Source organism: Panonychus citri, unplaced genomic scaffold, assembly GCF_014898815.1.
Source record: "Panonychus citri isolate SS breed McGregor unplaced genomic scaffold, ASM1489881v1 Contig00130, whole genome shotgun sequence".
Lineage (NCBI taxonomy): Eukaryota > Metazoa > Arthropoda > Arachnida > Trombidiformes > Tetranychidae > Panonychus > Panonychus citri.
The window spans coordinates 138,479-157,897 of NW_026515535.1; the positions used below are offsets into that span (position 1 = coordinate 138,479).

Genomic DNA, 19,419 nt, shown 5'->3' on the forward strand with positions numbered 1-19,419 from the left:
GTCGATTCGGTTAGTCAGTCAGTCGAAAGAAGATCAACTGAGAATCAGCCGAATTTTACACTTTTCGACTTGAGTCAATTCGACGGGAAAAGGGGAAAGTTATTGAAGCGAAAATGTTGACACAATAAAACGAACAAAATTAATTTTCGTTTTTTTTTGTTCCAACCAAAGTTCACAATCACTTTTTTCGATTTGCGAAAAGAACTCAACCTTCGTACCAATTCAATCCAAAGGTTCGATTATCACTTTGATCTTCTCTTCTTTCATTCATCGAAAATTGGACTTAGAAATTAGTTCAATTAGGTTGACGTTTCGGTTGATCGATCAATTCAACTTTAAGCCGATCGAAATTCACTTGAGTCGACTTTTAATCGACTTAACAATCGAATTCGACTGTAAGCCAAGAGATGGCGTTTCAATTTCTCTAAATAGTCGATCTATTTTTAGAATCTCATTGAAGAAAAACTGGTTTTCGATTGATAGAAATTCGCAGCGCCATCTGTTGGTTTCTCTTGTTATTTCCTCGATTTTACTCTCTTGGAGTAAGAACTCCTCACTATCAACCTTATGATCTGATTCTTTGATAATCTCTCAATTCTAACGGTTAATTTTCTGTTCAATTCTCACAATCTAAACTCTATCCAATCAGAATATACTAATCAATATGTTTCTCTAGTGTCTCAACTAACCAAATTAGTTTCCAATTGTAGTGATCGATAAATAAATTTGTAACTTTTAGAGCCCAACAAAAATTAACCTAAATTCATATTCAAGTTCAACTTGGTGTTTCTCTCTCTCTCTCTCATCATCATATCATCATTTTCATGTTTTACATTTTCTCCCATTGTATATCAATGAAAAGGTTAACTTTTTTCTTTCTTTCTCTTGTGCAAACTTATTGTTCTTTCACATAAAATATAATAATAATGGAAAAACCTTCATTATAATAGTCATTGAATTCTGAGGGAAAATTGTGACATATATATATGAAGAAACTGCCATTTCCTGAATAATCTGATATTCTCATTGTGTCCAAACAGTTCAGTTGAAGATTATTCTCTCAGAGTCGACTCTTGATTCGGGAGCAAAACCATCTAAATCACTGGGGAATATCTAGAATATACAATAAATCTCAATTTCCATCGAGAAGCAAAAAACCCTTTCAATTGGTCATTTAATGCCGGACAAATTTATCGATATTCTTTCCTCATTCTTTCCCACCATGTTTCTTGTTTGTAAATTTCACCAATTCAAAAGACAACAACAGGAATCGAATAGGAAAAAGATCACCGAGAAAGAGCTCTCCCATCTTAACCATAAAATCGTAAGTCAAAGTAAACTTAATTTGTTTTCCTTCTTCTACCAACCAAAATGCTTTCGAATAAGAAAAACAATTCCAACAATTAATCTTCCTTCTTTGAATGAAATAATCCATGGAAAACCCCATGAACTTTTACATGAATGTTGTAAGAATGTTGGAAACAAAATCAATTTATAGATTTTGATATAACTTGGGTGTGTCTCAATTGTCTTTTGATATTATTTTCTGTTCAGGATAAATTGTTGAATAAACTTGAAGAACATGATTCAGAATTGGCTTCAACGCCTGACGAAGAGGTAAGTTAACTAATTACCGATAATTAACTTTATCATAATCCAATCTTTCATTTCTACTGCTTGGATATTACTTTCAACCTTTAATTGTAAACCAATTAATCAATCAGATTATCAGTTTTTGGATATCTACAAACATTGTTATCATTATGATGAGTTAATTGAAATGTTTTACGATAACAATTAATATTGTGATGGTTGATTGTTGACCAACTGATGGATTAACAGTTGGATTATTATTTAGATTGTCAAGTGTAATTGTTATCAAGTTGTATTGATGGTGAGAGAGAGTTAATTGTTATCAAAGTCAATTGATTGATAAATTTTCTTTCTGGACTATTGATTGTCCAAAGCTTTTAAATTATAACCAAAAAGGGGTAGAGATTTGTTTCTCTATCCTTGAGACAAGTATTGACCAATAAGATGACCAATTGAGTAGAAATGAGTTGACAATTGTGTTACAATTAACTGATTGAAATGATTGATGAGTAGCAACTAAACTCTTCTTGTTGATGGACTGAAAATCGTTGTAAAGTCAATTAATTTGATTAGAATGTTGTAATTATATATTGATCATTTTTTCGCTTTTTTTTCTTTCTTTTCTTCTTCTTCTCTTATTTATATTAAGTGTGTCATTTGCATAAGTGCCAAAGCAACGATGCAAACATTTCCTTGTGGTCATCGAGTTGTTTGTCGGAAATGTTTCGTTAAAACGATCCAAGTGGCCGTTAGCCAGCGGCTACTTCCCTTGAGGTGTGTCATTTGTCGCGCGAAAATATTGAGATTAAAGCAAACCAGCCAAGGAGGAATCGACACTGGAACTGTATTGAGAAGTCATGTCGCTGCAGTGACCGCAGGTCATCATCATCACCACCATCATAGGTCATCTTCTTCCTCTTCACTCTCGTCATCTTCATCTTCATCTTCATCACCTTCCAGTAAAACTGTGAAAATCTCACCAGTAACTACACCAATTTCCAGTTCGACATCTCTCAATTCACCCTTAGGCAATAATCCATTTTTTATCTCACCAGCGACTAGTCCAGTTTCCCCGGTGACCGAAATTTTTCGCGAACAACGAGCCGTTTGGGCTCGTAACTATGACTCTTTCGGCTACGAGGTTACAGGTCAAAGCCCAATCCCAAATACACCGTCACCGATTGTCAGTACACCAACAGTTGAGGTAAGTAACCAATTGATTATTAATACTAACACAAATCAATAATAATAATCTCATTGAGAAAATTATATAGATTTAGTTTGACCTCTTTCCTTTTCAATAATATTGATAATTACTTTTTACTCACATATATCACTAATCAGATTAATCTAAATATATTTCATCACTCTAATTATCTGCAGGCCACTAAACAAAATGTAATTATCTCTTAATTGTGAACCGATCAATGTCCGTCATATCAATATGTAGACACTAATTGTTATCATCTCTATTTTTGAGTCACAATTAGCGAACCATGAAAATGCATCAACCAGAAACTTCTGAGAATCAAAAAGTAACAGAATTAATAATAATTATGATGATAATAATAATAATAATAGTAATCATGGTAACCTTATCAATTTGGTTGACCAATGGTCAATTCAATTAGCTCACTTGGTTGTCCATTGTTTCATTATTATTGTCCAATTTTGTCAAGTTAATTGTGTTTTAGACTAAATTTTGATTACTATTTTTCTCCTTCCGAACAATTAACTTTCATTGTTTTCCTGTTATTCTTGACACTTTCTAATAATCAGAACTTTTCTCTTGTTCATTGTGTATTCATTATCTTCACTTGATGACCTTTAATAATAATGATGCTAATTTTTCATTCTCTTTTCTTTTCATCGTTCCAATTATCTAGTCAAAAACTGACCTTAACCTTGGGTCAGGATGTGTTCTTCATAAACATTGCTTCAATAAACATAACAATTTGAACGGAAATGATGGCGGAATCAATAATTCAGGTTCAGTACGAGGTTCACCATCCACTCCATCATCATCATCATCATCAAAGACATTTCTAAGTCCATCAATTACTCCAGCAACTTTATCATCTCCATTATCTACCTCAGGGTCAACCAATAATCTATCACGGAATCAACAATCCTTGTCTTCACCAGTTTCCTTGACACCAACAACATCATCATCTTTTACACCTCTCTGTCCAACAGCTCCCAATCCATGGCAATTCCAGATCAACCGGAAGAGACGCCATCGATTAGCTCATCGACGGAGGAGAGGTCATTATGTGCCTTCCGGTCGACCTACTTCATTACTATTACCGATCGATGAGAAAGACGAATGGCATGAAGATAATAATAACAACAGTTCCGATCATGAAATTACTCGTCAGAAAAGTTCATCCTTACAGAATGAGAAAAGTTCATCATCATATGATTACTATTATCGATCAAAAAGGAAACAATCAAGTGACAATTGCGATTATGGGAATGATGAAGATGATAATATTCTCGATGATGATGACGACGACAATGATGATGATGATGATGACGAAGATGAAGATGAAGATGAGGAAGATAATGATTGTAATGAGAGTCAATATCTAAATGCTCAGAGTGTCAATGAAGATATGAAACAAGAAGATAAAAGTAAATCATCCAATTATCATGAAGTTAATGATGATGATAATGATGAGAATAAGCTAATCAATGGAGGATCAATGAATCTAAATGAAAATGATTCCCGACGTGATTCAATGAAACACTTACTGGACACTTCACAATCAGCCAAATTGTCACCAAATAATCACAACTCCAAGCTTTCAAATGCTTTTGCTAGAGCCAAAAATTTGGTCCTCAAGGGTAAATGGAGAAGTCATTAGTTAGTCAATTGAATGATTAATATCAACCATCAATCAACAAACCCAATCATCAATTATTAACAATTCAACCATCAATATATTCATAATATTTTCCCTTTCATTTAACAATCAATTTCAAATTAACTATGATTCCTATTTATTTATAGATGAGACTCTCAACTTTAACCTTAATCTTTCCCTTTGATTCCCATTCTTGATTCTATCATCTATTTATTTGGAATTATTATCCGATTAATTGTTACAATTACAATTGAATTTGATGTGGGAGTAGGAAAAATTGGTTCTCATGATGCAATAACAACTCATAATAATCAGATACTTCAATGTTAGTGCCTTGATTAACCCTTTTCCCTTGTTCATTGTTGATTCAGTCTCTTGGAAATTTAATCTCTTTTTTTCATGATGAAACTTTCATCAGATTGTTTCATATTCATATCGATCTTCAATATCTGCTATCTACTAATTCATAGAGTTGATGAGTTTGTATCCGGTTTCCGTTTCCAAAACAATTGAGAATCAGCCTTTTTTTTATATTAATACAATAATCCAATGAAAATCAGGAATTCATTTCAATTGCTCAATCCTTTCAATTGTCTTGATTTAATGATCAAGTATTTTAACAAATAGTTGATTAACTTTGCTGATTAATCATTTTAATCATATCAATTGTATTGTACTTAGATACTTAAAAGTAATGTTATTAATAGTTTCAAATCACATTAATCAGTGTAAACTTAATTATTAGCTTGATCAGCACAATAATCAATTAATCTTGTTGACAATTAACTGTTATAATATTTTGCTAATAGATTTAATTATTTTCTATCACAATCATAACAATAATTTAGGTTTACAGTTTACAAATCAGATGAAACAATTGAATCTAATTTTCATGATGAATGAAAAAGTAATTAATGAAAAGATTAATGATCAACAATTAACCAACAAACGAGTGGTGATAAATATCAAATTTAGTAATCAATGTAACCTTAAACATATCTTTAAATTAACCTTAAATTGAAGGCAAAATTTAAATTGTCTTCATCTCTATTGGTGGTTAATCATATTATCAAAAAAATAAAATATAACAGAACAGATAACTTTCACTCCCAGTCATTCAATTGGTTTCAATTTCAACATTGAGAGGATATTAAATCCATATAATATAAAGCAATCAAAAAATGGGAACATGATTAACATATAATAATCAACAATATTGTTAGTTAATTGTTGTGTAACAATATTATAAAAGCAATAGAAAACAAAAATTCAATTCTTTTTCCTGTTTTTTGGTCTTTCTTAACTTCTTTCCTCTAATAGATTAGACCAATTGTAAGGATCGATTTCTACTAATCAATGAATCGATTTCTATCTTCATCATCATCATCATCATCATCGACTCATTCAACTAACGAACTCGAAATAATCAATTCGATAATAATCTTTTTCTTATTCTAAATTCTCATTCGTTTTAATGACAACATGATGCTGCCTGAAATTTGCCCAAAAAAATGTCAAATATCCAAAATCCTCATCAATTTTGATCCTCATCTCCTCCTCATCCTCATCCTTATCATCCTTATCATCATCATCATCATCCACGATCCTCTCTCTTTATTTCCTTTGCCCTATTAATTTCAGTGATTCAAATCTAAATCGCGACAAAGAATTAATTTGAAACCAGAGATGATAAAACCAATGGAGACAACGATAAGATCCTGTAATGGAAATTAACAATTAACGAATGATTTTTAATTCTTTCTGGTCCTTGTGCCAATGATTAACTTAATTACTCTGATAAATTACTGTCAAATATCATCATTATCACAGTATCATCATAATTTACAACAAACAAAACAATAACAATTAACTAATCAAAACCTCCTGTAAATGTAAACTGAAAAATCAACTACAACTTTTGTCAACAAAAATCAACTAATCAATTAATTGGAGTAATTCAATTAATATATTAATCAATATATATATATCAACCTCTCAATTAGAACCAAATTAACAAACTTTAATAATAATTAAAACATAATTATTGTATTATTACAACAACGAAAACAATTAATTAATCATGAAATTGAAATTGAAAATTATAACTCAACAATTAAAATCTATCTCAGTCCATCAGATCAAAACTGAATCAATTATATATTGAAATCTAATCAGAATTAAATCAATTCAGATTAATTATTTAAAAAGCTAAATTGTTAAAATATAATTTACAAAATCTTCCAAATTTAATTTCAATCCAATTTCTAATTGTAAATAATTAACTTTTTTTTTGTTCTCACTATTGTTTGAAACTCCAATTCCAATCTTAATTTTTTGTTATTCCTTTAATTGTTAATCGTTAACTCTGATTACTATTATATACAACTAATTGTTACATAAACTGTTATAACAATTAACTAATTTGATAATCATTTGTGCCAAAAAAAAAAAGAAATTGTTTCATTGTAAAAAAGTTAAATTGGAAAATCAATGTTATTGATTAATTTTAATTTCTAATTTAAGTTAATCATGTTGTTTCATTTAACTATTATTATTATTAATTGTTATTAATATATTCAAATTAATCACAAGTATAATAATTAATTGATTGTAATTTAATTATTTAATTGTTTTCATTTTGCTTCATTTGATTTTCCCAATAATTTAATTGAAAACAAATTATCAATTCTGTCTATGCAGGAATCACAATTAACTTAATCATTAATTGTTCAAATGATTATATATATATAAATTGTCTCAAAATCAAAGATGAAAATTGATTAACAATTGATTAAGTAATTAAAACTAATAAAAAATCAAATGACAATTTCAAAGTTTCAAAATTAAAATACAACAATTGATAAAATTCATTTTTCCTTATTTCCAATAGACAATAAATGATTTTTTTTCACGATGAATACATTTGATCTAGTTGATAGTAATTAAAAGATTAAATTGTCAATTTAATTTAGCTCAATTAATTGGATTAATCGGTTTTCCAATTTTCGGGTTCTCCATTCAAATTTGGCGCTTTTCCAAAATTTTCTGGTTCTTATTTTGGTTGATTGAGAAAACAGTTTGTCCTTTGAAGTCCTTTACAAATCAAGTGAATTAATTGTTTGTTTATTAATTAATTGTAAGTATTAATTTTAATTATTCTTGTAAATTTAGATAATTTAACTGTATAAGATTGTGGAATAATTAGTTTAAGTTGATAAGTAAATTTCCATCAATTGGTTTAATCAATTTTTCTTTGTGAGGCTTAAGGTTGATTTTTGTTTTTTCCTCTTTTCTATTTAAGACTTTCCTTTAATATAGATTTTGTTTTTTTTGTTTCTTCTTTTTAATTTTTGTTGTTCTTTTTTTTTATTAGGTATTGTTGCAGATACAATGTTGTTTAGTCGATTATCTTTGGTTACCTCTCGTCATGTTTACCGAGCTTTGGTAAATTCAAATCGATCCGCTCATTATGCTAATCCTTATGCTAAATGGCATCCGTCTGGTGTTGCTTTGATTCCTGCTCATCATTCACCAGATCCCTACACTTTAGACCCTGAAAAGATTGCTAAAGATCATCATCATACTCTACATGGTGTACCAAGGGAATTTTGGCCTGCAACTTTAAATGAATTTCCAGTTCCAAGTGGCTCATGGGCTGAACATTATGCTGAAGTTCAATCGGCTTACAATAAGCAACTTGCTATTGGAATTGTTTTCTTTCTCATCTCTGTTGGTGTATTTGTCTCGCATCCTAAAATCTTCTGGTACTCACCACCATTAGATATTACTGATCTTAACTGGAGAGACGAGTCAAGTGAATAGATTTTAATTGGGAGATTATTGTAAATTGTAAAATTCACGAGAAAAAGAAACAAAAAAAAATTATGTAAACGCTAATAACGTATGTCCAATTATCGAAACAAAATTTCGTTAATTGTGTTGATGGTTATATGTTTTCTTTCTCAAACTATATAACCATAAATGTTTAACATCTTTCAGAACTAAATTGTTGTCTCTTAAATAGTTGATTAGCTCTAAGAATAAGAATAAGAAAAGATCATTTTGAAAACAAACCAGATTATTTGTTTTAATTTAAATTTTCTGCATATCAAAAATTAAGATGTCAAATAAAATTTTCACTTGATTGAAGTGAAATATCACAATAAACGTCAACTAATTTAATTACAATGATTTTTGTCTAAATTCTGCATGATAGTTACAGTTACATTTTAAACAGAATATTTTTCAAAAATCTGTTGTTTCTTTTCCGCGTACGCCCGATTCAATTCATCTGTACTAATCTCATATTTTTCCGTTTTCCCACCGCGACCATAATTAATAACGGTAGCATTTCCCAAGTCCATAATTCGCATCATCCTGTGCATATAAGGTTCATCAACGGAATAAGCTTCCCCTCGATCTTTTATAAAATTAGCATAAAGAGCGTAACCAGCAATGTTAAAGGCAGTGAAAAGATAGAGCTTTTTAGCTCTACCATACCACAATTCAGCAGTAGGCTGGCTGATTGGAGGAAAATAGGACCTAAAGAAACGAATAACCGCAAACCTAAAAGACATAATTAATTAACACGATGACACAACAAGAAAAATGTAAGAAAAAAACAACAACAGCAACAATTAAATATCGTTCCAAATCCTTTTGAATCCAAAATCGTGACAATTTAAAAGACCAAAATCATTACCAATAAGTCATAAAGAAAGAAAATGGAAACAGAAAGGACACACAGGATAGAAAAGAATCAATAATATTCAAAAGAAAATCATTAAATTGGTCAAGCGTCGAAATAAATTACACAATAACAATTAAAGAATAATCAATAAATTGGAAAGAAAACAAAAAAAGAATAGAATAAAAATCAAAACAAAATAGAAAAGAAAAATTCTAAAAAAGAGCGACACCTATCGGAATAGAAAACAACTGGTATATCACGTTTGTTCTTTTTAAGGTTTTCGGCTCTTTGAGAATCATCATCATCTTTTTTCATCTTGATTCTTAAATCATTTGCCCTTAAAGTGTAACGTTTTCTTTTTATTTCACCTTCCTGTTAATCTGTTAATCATCTAACTGTTGTAAATCGAAAAAGCTTATTGACAATTATCTTGATTGAACAGAATTAATCTCTTCTTCTATTTTCACCTCTTTCTAAATTCAACTTCTAAATTGTGTCTATTTTTTTATTCTCTCTGTCTCTTAACACCCAATAGGTATTAACATTTTCTCTCTCTATTTGTGTGTTTCTTTGGAACAGCATCTTCTCTCGGAAAATATTTCATCTTTTTGTTTCTTCTTCTTTCAATACCGGTAGAAAAATCATCCCTCATCACCATCACAATGACAGAAATTCAAGGATCTTACCAGTGTGTCAATGTATATGCAACATCGTGCACCACTGAAAATCTTAGTCGTCATGAAATGCTGGGTTGGGTCAATGACAGCCTTCAATCCAGCTATAAAAAGATTGAAGAACTTTGCTCTGGTTTGTTCTATTCTTTTTTTTATTCTCTTCTTTTTTAATTTTCTATCCAATTACTCATCCTTCTCCTTTACCTCACCCAAACTCTTCCTCTTTCCACCATCTCTTTCTTTCTCTCTCTCTCTCTCTCTCTCTCTCTCTCTCTCTCTCTCTCCTCTCACCTCTTGTTCTTCTTCCTTGTTTACACCTTCTTTTTTATTCTTCTTTCTCTTTCTCTGGTTTTCTTTATCTCACCTTTCTATTCCTTTTTGTTTCTTCATCATCCTTTTCTTACCTTATGTAACCCCTACTTCTTGAAACCCCTTTACTCAGCTTCGGGTTTCGTTTGCAATTCTTGTTAACGTATTACCCATTTTTTCATAGCTCATTTGTTCCTTGTGTTACTGTCTACGTCTTCTTGCCTTTTTAAATTGTCAACCTCAACACTTCCTTTTCTAATTATGCTGTCACAATTTAATCATCATCATCATCATCACCATTATCATGATATGGTGTATTTTTCAGGGTCTTTAGGGTAGAAAAGGTTTCAATTGGTATTGACAATTTAACCAGACGTAATTAATGACTCGTTAAACAGAACAACATTGTCTGAGAAATTAATTTTCTCGTTCTCTCTCCAATAATAATAATAATTGTCTTTTTTTCCTTCTCGCCATTTTTTGTATCAGGAGCTGCATATGCACAGTTTATGGATCTCTTGTTCCCTGGAACAATTGCCCTGAAAAAGATTAAATTCCGAACCCTTTTGGAACATGAATATATCCAAAATTTTAAACTTGTCCAAGCGGCTTTCAAAAAAGTCGGATGTGACAAGGTACGTATTCACTTTGACATGAGACGTCAATCAAAAAAAAAATGCGTATTCATTTCTCGTTATATCAGTTCTTATACCCTTTCAATTTTGAAGGTTCTTTTATATTTATATCTTTTTCTTTATTACATTATGATTATACTATTCGATTATTATTATTTCGTTTTCTTTTCTCTTCTCTTAATGCATGTAACTGAATTTTCTGTTTTCTTTTTATTGCTCATGACAACTTTCTCACTTTAAGCAGGAAATTCCGATCAATCGTTTGGTTAAAGGTCGATTCCAAGATAACTTTGAATTCTTACAATGGTTTAAAAAATTTTTCGATGCCAATTATGATGGCCGAGAATATTCACCATTAGAAGCTCGAGGTGGTATTCCCATTGGTTCGGGTGTTTCAGCCGGTGGTAATTTACAATCTTCTAATAGTAGCTTTACAATGCCCAGTCGAATGCCTCTTCAGCCTCGAGCAAGTGCAACCACCGCTGTTGCCGCAGCTAGTAAACCTGTAAGCCGAACAGGACCAGTCCAATCAAGACCAACACCTACTCGTAATCCTGGTGCTCGACCAGCACTGGTTCGAGGGGCTCATAACAATGACCATAATAATGATATTGATCCTCGATTGGAAGAGGTTGAAGGACAAATGAGTAACCTTAAATTAACTATTGATAGTTTGGAAAGAGAGAGAGACTTTTATTATGGTAAATTACGTGATATTGAAGTTCTTTGCCAAGGAACCACGGAGAATGAGGATGAAGAAAAATCCGTTCTAATTGAAAAGATCTTGAATATTCTATATGCCACCGAGGAGGGATTCGCGGTTCCCGAAGAAGGTGCCGAAGAGCCTCGAACTGCAGCTGAAGGTGCTCTAGATGAATATTAATTAACTGCAATCAAACATACAATTTAAATTACACAAACACAAAAAAAAGATCCCAACGATAGTCTCACAAAACAAAAAAGGTGAACAATCAAGTTTAAAGAAAACACGATTAATTACTGATTCTCTTTTACTTTTTCAGTCAACAATTTGACAAAATTTCTCTCTCCATTCCCGTTATCCCTCCTTTCTCTCTGAATAAGTAATTAACTTTCTCTATCTCTCTCTTACATTATCATCGGAATTAAGCAAATGAAAATGTTATCAAGCATCAATGGCAATTAATTTTACGTCATTAAATTTACTCATCCTAACAATATATACAATTGATTCTATTAAAGAAAAACAAACAATCTAAATTTTAATCAATTCTCGAGCCCGCTTTTTCCCGATGATTTAACTTTCATATGAATAATTAACTTATTTCTCTCTTTCTCTTTTACTTAGATTTTTACTCAATTAATTTAAATTAATTCTCAATCAACATCATGATGAGGGACAATTAAGGTAAACAGATGGAATTCACTTGATCTTTATCTTGTAACAATTTGGTTAATTGTGAATGTTAATCCATTCGGTTAATCTGTTAATTCAATTGCTCCTCTCACCAATCGTTTTCCATTGATTGTCTATTGAATAATTTAATTTCCACAATCTATTCGTAGATTTAATTTGACCAAATGATTAAATTGTTCAATCAAACCAATGGAAACAATTTACAATCAAGGCAAACAATTGATCATGACAATTGATTTTCTTTTTTTTTCTTTTGTTACAATTTGATTTTTAACAATTAGGCTTATCAAAGGGAAGATTATTATTCTGACAATTAACTTGTTTTGTAAATTTAATTGTTCAACTTTTAATTGTTCAACTTTTGATGAAAATCAAGTTACTTTTAGTTAAGAAAAGTGATCATAGATGTCGCTAGGAGCTTAATTTTTTTCGCAAAAAAAAAAGTTTCAAATGTTTGATTAAGTTTTAGAAAATTTAATTGTTAACAATTTAACATAATAATTATAAATAAATTTCTCAACTCATCATGTTAATAGAAAGTAAATTAAATTCTATTGAATTTAACAATAATAATAAGGAAAAAGGGGAAAAAAAGGATTAGTGAGAAAAGAAAAAAAAATTTCAATGGAAACAATTTAAAAAGATTTTCTTATTAATATGAATCCTGCAATCGGAATGATTTAAATTTGATCATGATAATTAAAGGATCAACTTTTTGATTGTTAAGATATAAAGATGATGATTAAAATAAATCAGTAAAAGTCATTCATCAAAAAAAACTTTTCTCTCAACCAATTCAATAATCAATTGAAAAGTTTGTATTCCTTTTGATAGTTAACTTAATTTTCAAGGTAACAACAATCTAATATAATAATTATCATTAGATAATATGATGATTACATAAACTGTTCAGTTCATTTGCCTGAACAGAGTGGGTAAGTTTATGGCTGAGTATAAGAAAAACTTGAAATTGAAATACACACACACACAATCAACTAACTAACAACAATTACAATGTATCAAAGCTAAATCGAGAACGTAATAATAATCAAATCTGTTCAAATGATCATCTCATGATTCAATCAAATTTCAAGGTAATCATGAATTAATCAGCCTGATATACACACAGATCAATGAGAAAAAAGCGAAACTGAATCCAGAAAATTGATGAAACTCATGAGAGGGAAAAACAAATGAGATATAAAAGAGATAAAAAAAATCTGAGAAAAAGATTCAGAATATTGAGAATTTGCTCAGAACGATTTTCCATGAAATTTTTTCTTCTCCTCTCTCTCTCTCTCTCTCTCTCTCTCTCTCTCTCTCTCTTTAACTTTCTCTTTCTTTCGGAGGTGGAAAAAGTTGACATAAAGACAGAGAGAGAGAGAGAGAGAGTGACAATGATTTCCACCCTCTAGAAACACTGAACTAGGAGTGGTAACAATTTAACCCACAACCAGATTATTAGTGTGATCATCGGAGTAGCAAGTAGAGATTAGTATCAATAGAGAGACAAGAAGACAAGTAAAAGATGATATTTGTTATCATCTGATGAAGATGATGATGATAAGCAGAGTGAAAGTCAAGTTCAAGTTGAACGGATATGGATTGACTATGTTAATCTCTCAACCATGATAATCTTTCATCTTTATTTTTCTTAAGCCAAAATGACGATAACTTTTTTCTCTCTCTCTCTCTCTCTCTCTCAATTCTGCTATTAATATCATAGTGTTTTTTTTATCATCCTCATCATCATCATCATCAATAATCATATAAGCGAGTCAGAGGTGGGAGGGAAAAGTGAGAAAAACATTTCCAACACCAAAGGTAAGAAATACTAAAGAGTTTGAAAAAAAAGTTCTGAATCCGAATGAAAGTTTTTCATATATACAATTAAACGGTTGGTGATTCTTGATCATTATCAACTGATTATTATGATTACTTACAATTCATTGTTAGGTTAATTGTTGGCTAATCTATGGAAATAAAATTAACGCTATTGATATAATAAAAGAAATCAAATAATAATAATAATATCAATAATAATGATCGTTTCTAAATAGCTTCAGGTGTTTTTCTTATTATTATCATCACAATTAACTTAATTGTGACCTGATTGGCTTGAGTTAATTTAGTTTACTCTCTATTACAATTATTAGAAAAGGAAAGAAAATTTTTTGTAAAACTTTGATTATCTCCGGAAGTTTAAATTGTTATTGATGTTTTCTCAACTTAATTGTTATTATTATTATTAGAATGATGCTGATTATGATTAAGATATGAATTAATTAATTGTTGTCTCATCATTAACTTGCTGTCGTATTTGTTTATTAAGTAAATATGATTATCTTGTTGTGATCATTAAATTAGTTTTTTTTTGCTTCGATTGATTAATAGAGATTGAAGAAGAATCAAAAAGTTTAAAAAGGAAACTACAATTAGTTAATTTCTCCTTAATTGTTTGTCTGACAACATTTAGTATATTAATTGTGAAACATTTTCTTAACTATTCCAACTAGAAATAGTAAATTGTTGCTAATTGTCGAGGACAATTAAACATTTGATGTCTTATGTTTACCTTGTGTTTTACTTCATTAATATTTAAATCACTTTGTCACCTTAAGAGGGCTAATTGTTTGCTTATGATAATTAGTAATTTACCTGGATAACAATTAACAATTAACGTTGTCACTGATCATTGTCTGTAGTTTGTATTAATTACTGTAAACAATTAGTCGTTACAAAGTTAAAGGTATTTACGAGAATCTAATTAATCATAAATCTCCAGAAATTTTAATCACTCCTTTGATTACTTAATTGTAAGTAACATCTTAATCCTTTTAACAACAATTATCAATTGACAATTAGATGATGTCATCAATATTATATATTCAAATTAAAAGTTTAATTTGATTGATTAGAAACAAAAAAGTTCTAATTGTTATCATTAACGATTTGAACAATTATCTACCAACGAACCTAATTAAGGACTATTAAAGGTTAATGAGCGATTAATTAATTACTCAATAGTGATTATTAAATGTTGTAAAATCAGATTGTTAATTGTTTAGCATTAGGCAACAATTAAAGTTTATTATTGTGTCGGCAAGTGGTTATCATTGGTAAGACAGTTAATTGATTATCTTAATTGTTGTGAATATCTAAAAAAAAAATTGAAACTTTGTTACTCTTGTTAATTAACTTAATCATAATTACTGATTAGATTTGTGTAAATGATCATAGACATAATTAAAAAAATTTGTCATTGCCACTTAATTGTGGTTACAATTAAAAGGAAAAATATTATTAACTTTTTATTATCAATGTGATTAACTGATTAACAACAAACTTGTTGACTAAATTGTTGTTAATTTGAGCTTTTCAAACAAAATAATATAATAAATATATTGACCGTTAATCATACAACCAAATCTAATTAACTTAACGAGTCATTAACTTTAAATGAATTAACTTGATTAACTAAATTGTGTTAATCATTTTCAAATCATTGATTGTTATCATTGATCAATAACAATTTCCTGATTACTTTTTAATTTTATCCACCACTCAAATAACTATCAATATAAACACGTTAATCAATCATGTAAATCAATGATTAAGCTCAACTAATTAATAATTAAATATCAATCTAATACTTAAATTGCTCCTTTAATCAAATCCTTTCAATTGTGAACAAATCTCAACAAAGTTAATTGGATTAACTAATCAGCTCAAATTGCTTACTTACTACTCAACAACTTGACAACAACAATTAACACTTGATCAAAAATCAAATGATCAACAATTAAAAGCCAATAAAATACAATTTGAATAATTTTTGACCTTGAGAGTAAAAACAGACAGTCAACACGTATTCTTTAATTTTTGGCCTGACTCGCGATTTTCGGGAATTAGCCCAAAACGGGAAAATGGTTCGAACTGTTTTGTGCTCGAATTGATAAACTTACATAACCTATGGCCAGAAAAGATGAGACTCTTCGCAAAAATCGCCATAACTATTGAACAATAAAGAATTTTTTTCTCAAATTTTATACTCGAATAGTACACACATATGATCATGTCAACAAGAAAAATTCAGTCTCTCAACTTTTTTAACTTCGATTTATTGAGGTCGAAACTCGCCGAAAGTTTTACTCAAGTCGTATTTTCCCATTCATCTCCATACTCATTTTATAATGGAGGAGATGGGTTTTCGAAAAAACGAAAAAATCTCTCTTAGAGGTAATTAAATGTTAATCAACTTTAATCATAATTCAGCATTTTTAATGTTTAATTAAATTTTTATTAATATGAAAATGATAAAATACCAACAATTAACTTTTCCACCCACAACCTTAATCATATTTAATATAATTAAGATGATTAAAACTAATTGAAAAGTTAAAAGTATTAATAACAAGAATCAACAATTTAACACATTGGTTGTTGATTTAAATTCAAGTTCATAAATTAAATTAACCACAACAATTAAGAGAATCAAATTAAATCATAATATTCCCTTTAATCGAGTAAAAAACAATAGGTAATGTGAGAATCACGTCTTTCCGTGATTTAATCAACAATCAACAGATAGTTGATTATCAAATAAACGATTCAAATTTATAACCACAACAATTAACTAAACATTTAAAATGATACATTAACGAAAATTTTAATTCAATTGATCAAATTAAAAACTAAAGCAACAAAACAAACTTCAATTTTTATATTAAATTAAACATTTTGTATTTCATTTGATTTAAAACTAAATTTAAATCACCTTGGAAATCAGATTAATTGAGTCTTAATTGTTATTTTGGGCGTAATTACGATTTAACTGTCAAATTGTATATTGATTACATAATTTAATTGTTTTCTACGTGTGATAATTGTTAAATTGTTGAGGGGAAATAATAGTAATTAATATGAAACAATTTTCTGTTACATATAAAAAGCAGCTTCCAGCTTGATTGTTTCATTTTCAATTGACTAACCTTCGTGTCTATTGATTAAATTACACACATAAGTTGTTACAATTAAGTTAATCATGAATGTTAATTTGAAAGGTAAAAATGTTTTGGTAACTGGTGCAAGTCGTGGTATTGGCCTGCGTTTAGTTGAAAGGTTTGTCGAGGCCGAAGCGGCAAAAGTTTATGCCGTTTGTATTGATGGTGAAGCATTGGAAAAGCTCAAGGAATCGTTACCTTCCGTTGAGACGCTAATTGTTGACCTTAGTAAATGGGAAGAGACTCGAGAGAGATTATCATCACTGGACATTGTCCATTGTTTGGTTAATTGTGCTGGTGTTGTTGAATACACCGAAACGGGTCAGATCACCGAGGCTCAATGGGATTTTCACTTTGATGTCAATACGAAAGCGATTCTCAATGTAAGTCAAATCATTTGTAATAAGTTAATCGCCGCGGGTGAGAAAGGATCAGTGGTCAATATCTCATCGATTGCCTCGCACCGATTTACTCCCAATCATTTGGTTTACTCGGCTTCCAAAGCAGCGGTGGATAATATAACCTGTACTATGGCCGTTGATTATGGTCGAAAAGGTATTCGAGTTAATTCAATTAATCCGACCGTTGTATCTACACCAATGGGCGCTAAAATGTGGTCCGATCCAGCTAAAAGTGGACCTTTACTTGAACGGACACCAACGGGTCGTTTTAATACAACCGATGATATCGCCGATTTGATACTTTTCCTGTTGAGTGAACGAGCAGCGATGCTTAATGGTGTCGTCCTACCGATAGACGGTGGTTATAGTAGATGTTAAATTGTTCACAATTAGCGGTAATTGTTCAACCTTAACATAAGTAAAACAAATGGCAAAAATAAACATAAATCTGTTTTCATTTAAATTCATTGAATCTTATCAATCAATTTCTTCAATCTAAACGTACAGGAAATGAAAATTAAATTTGCTAATTGTTACTAAAAATTTGACAATAAATCAAATATCATGAAGGAAATTAAGTTAAGTAGGTAAATTAATTTATTGCTTTTCAAGTTCATTTGTACTCACCGTCAATCAGATGAGACACTCTGTAGTTTTGACAATGGGTGAACAAGGGGGCAAACCTTTTAATGGGTGGGGTGGGTTGTTGGGTGGTCTTTTTTGATTACAGTGATAAACAATTGTCTCTCTCTCTCTCTCTCTCTCTCTCTCTCTCTCACTTTCCCATGTTAATAGTAAATCATTTTCATGGATTAGGTGAGAAACAGGTAAGCTCAATGTTAGATAATCTAACAAAAGTAATTCAAGCTTGAAACTAATAGGAAAGAGTAGATGAAGATGAAGATGAGAGAGAGAGAGAGAGAGAGAGAGAGAGAGAGAGAGAGAGAGAGAGAGAGAGAGAGAGAGAGCTATATGTAGTGAGTAAATTTATTGCTTTAAATTAAATCGTAACAAGAGATAAACAGTAGGGAAGATAATCAAGATGAAAACTTTTTTCGTTCTGAAAAAAGTAACTATTTTAACCCTTTGAATTTTGCATTATCATGCTAATCATGTTCATCCCTGTGTATCTCAATATCATCATTATTTACCTGGAAATAATTATCACAGGTAATTAATATTGAAAGTTTTTCTTAAATCTACAAAAAAAAATGAAGATGATTCCAACTCCCTGCAGACTGAATGTTAAGATTCACATTGGAAACAGATAATGATTAAGATGATGGAAAGGTAATTAATGATGAAAAGATTTTAAAGATTGTATTTAATTTGCTTCCTAATTGCATTGATTGTCTTCCAGCAATTAAATCAACAGGCTATCGATATGGTCAATAGTCTTGGTCAAAACAAGTTAATTGCAAAATTTAATTGCTGTTAACTTTTCGTAAATTGTAAAAGCATCAAAATCAACTTTGAAATGAGATGAAAAAAAAAGTTACACAAACTATAAAAATCAACAGATCAACATGAAGATTGTTGTAAAAAAAACTTCAATGATTGTAATGACCACCATCAAGTTTAATTAACTATCACAGAGAGGTAACAATTAACAAATCAACAGGTAAAAATGATTAAAGGTAAGATTTGAACACAATTGCGGTAAAATTGAAACAAAGAATCAACTTTTTTGTCCATTCAACTCTTGAAACGATTTTGCTTTCCAAACAATTTACTAATTCTGTTGATAATCATGATGAAATAAACACAATTACCGATAAATATCAACAATTAACTATAAGATAATCACAATTAAGATCGTGAAAACCAAAAAAACTTTCACTTAAACTGTTA

At 30.0% G+C, this 19,419-nt stretch overlaps 4 protein-coding genes across 7 annotated transcripts; all 4 read left to right on the top strand.

Moving 5' to 3' along the window:
• Positions 1-558: 558 nt before the first annotated feature.
• On the top strand, positions 559-6,530 carry LOC128390899 (myb-like protein A). 2 transcript variants are annotated; one of them, XM_053350682.1, is made up of 5 exons: positions 559-1,324; positions 1,555-1,617; positions 2,243-2,797; positions 3,480-4,440; positions 6,102-6,530. In XM_053350682.1, exons 1-5 carry the CDS (start codon positions 1,178-1,180, stop codon positions 6,113-6,115), a joined length of 1,740 nt encoding a protein of 579 aa, XP_053206657.1. In that variant the 5' UTR covers positions 559-1,177; the 3' UTR covers positions 6,116-6,530. The 2 variants fall into 2 exon arrangements, with proteins under 2 accessions (XP_053206657.1, XP_053206656.1); XM_053350681.1 differs by lacking the exon at positions 6,102-6,530 and having other exon boundaries at positions 3,480-4,819.
• Positions 6,531-7,439: 909 nt separating this feature from the next.
• Positions 7,440-8,648, top strand: LOC128390881 (uncharacterized). 2 transcript variants are annotated; one of them, XM_053350655.1, is made up of 2 exons: positions 7,440-7,596; positions 7,834-8,648. In XM_053350655.1, exon 2 carries the CDS (start codon positions 7,851-7,853, stop codon positions 8,280-8,282), a length of 432 nt encoding a protein of 143 aa, XP_053206630.1. In that variant the 5' UTR covers positions 7,440-7,596; positions 7,834-7,850; the 3' UTR covers positions 8,283-8,648. The 2 variants fall into 2 exon arrangements, with proteins under 2 accessions (XP_053206630.1, XP_053206631.1); XM_053350656.1 differs by having other exon boundaries at positions 7,587-7,727.
• Positions 8,649-9,431: 783 nt separating this feature from the next.
• On the top strand, positions 9,432-12,007 carry LOC128390879 (microtubule-associated protein RP/EB family member 1-like). Of its 2 annotated transcripts, none has more exons than XM_053350652.1 (4): positions 9,432-9,685; positions 9,787-9,957; positions 10,623-10,768; positions 11,010-12,007. In XM_053350652.1, the coding sequence occupies exons 2-4, from the start codon at positions 9,813-9,815 to the stop codon at positions 11,649-11,651; spliced, it is 933 nt and encodes a 310-aa protein (XP_053206627.1). In that variant the 5' UTR covers positions 9,432-9,685; positions 9,787-9,812; the 3' UTR covers positions 11,652-12,007. The 2 variants fall into 2 exon arrangements, with proteins under 2 accessions (XP_053206627.1, XP_053206628.1); XM_053350653.1 differs by having other exon boundaries at positions 11,013-12,007.
• A 5,116-nt stretch (positions 12,008-17,123) lies between these two features.
• LOC128390880 (L-xylulose reductase-like) lies at positions 17,124-18,031 on the top strand. The gene has a single exon (XM_053350654.1). It carries the CDS (start codon positions 17,209-17,211, stop codon positions 17,944-17,946), a length of 738 nt encoding a protein of 245 aa, XP_053206629.1. The 5' UTR covers positions 17,124-17,208; the 3' UTR covers positions 17,947-18,031.
• Positions 18,032-19,419: the final 1,388 nt, after the last annotated feature.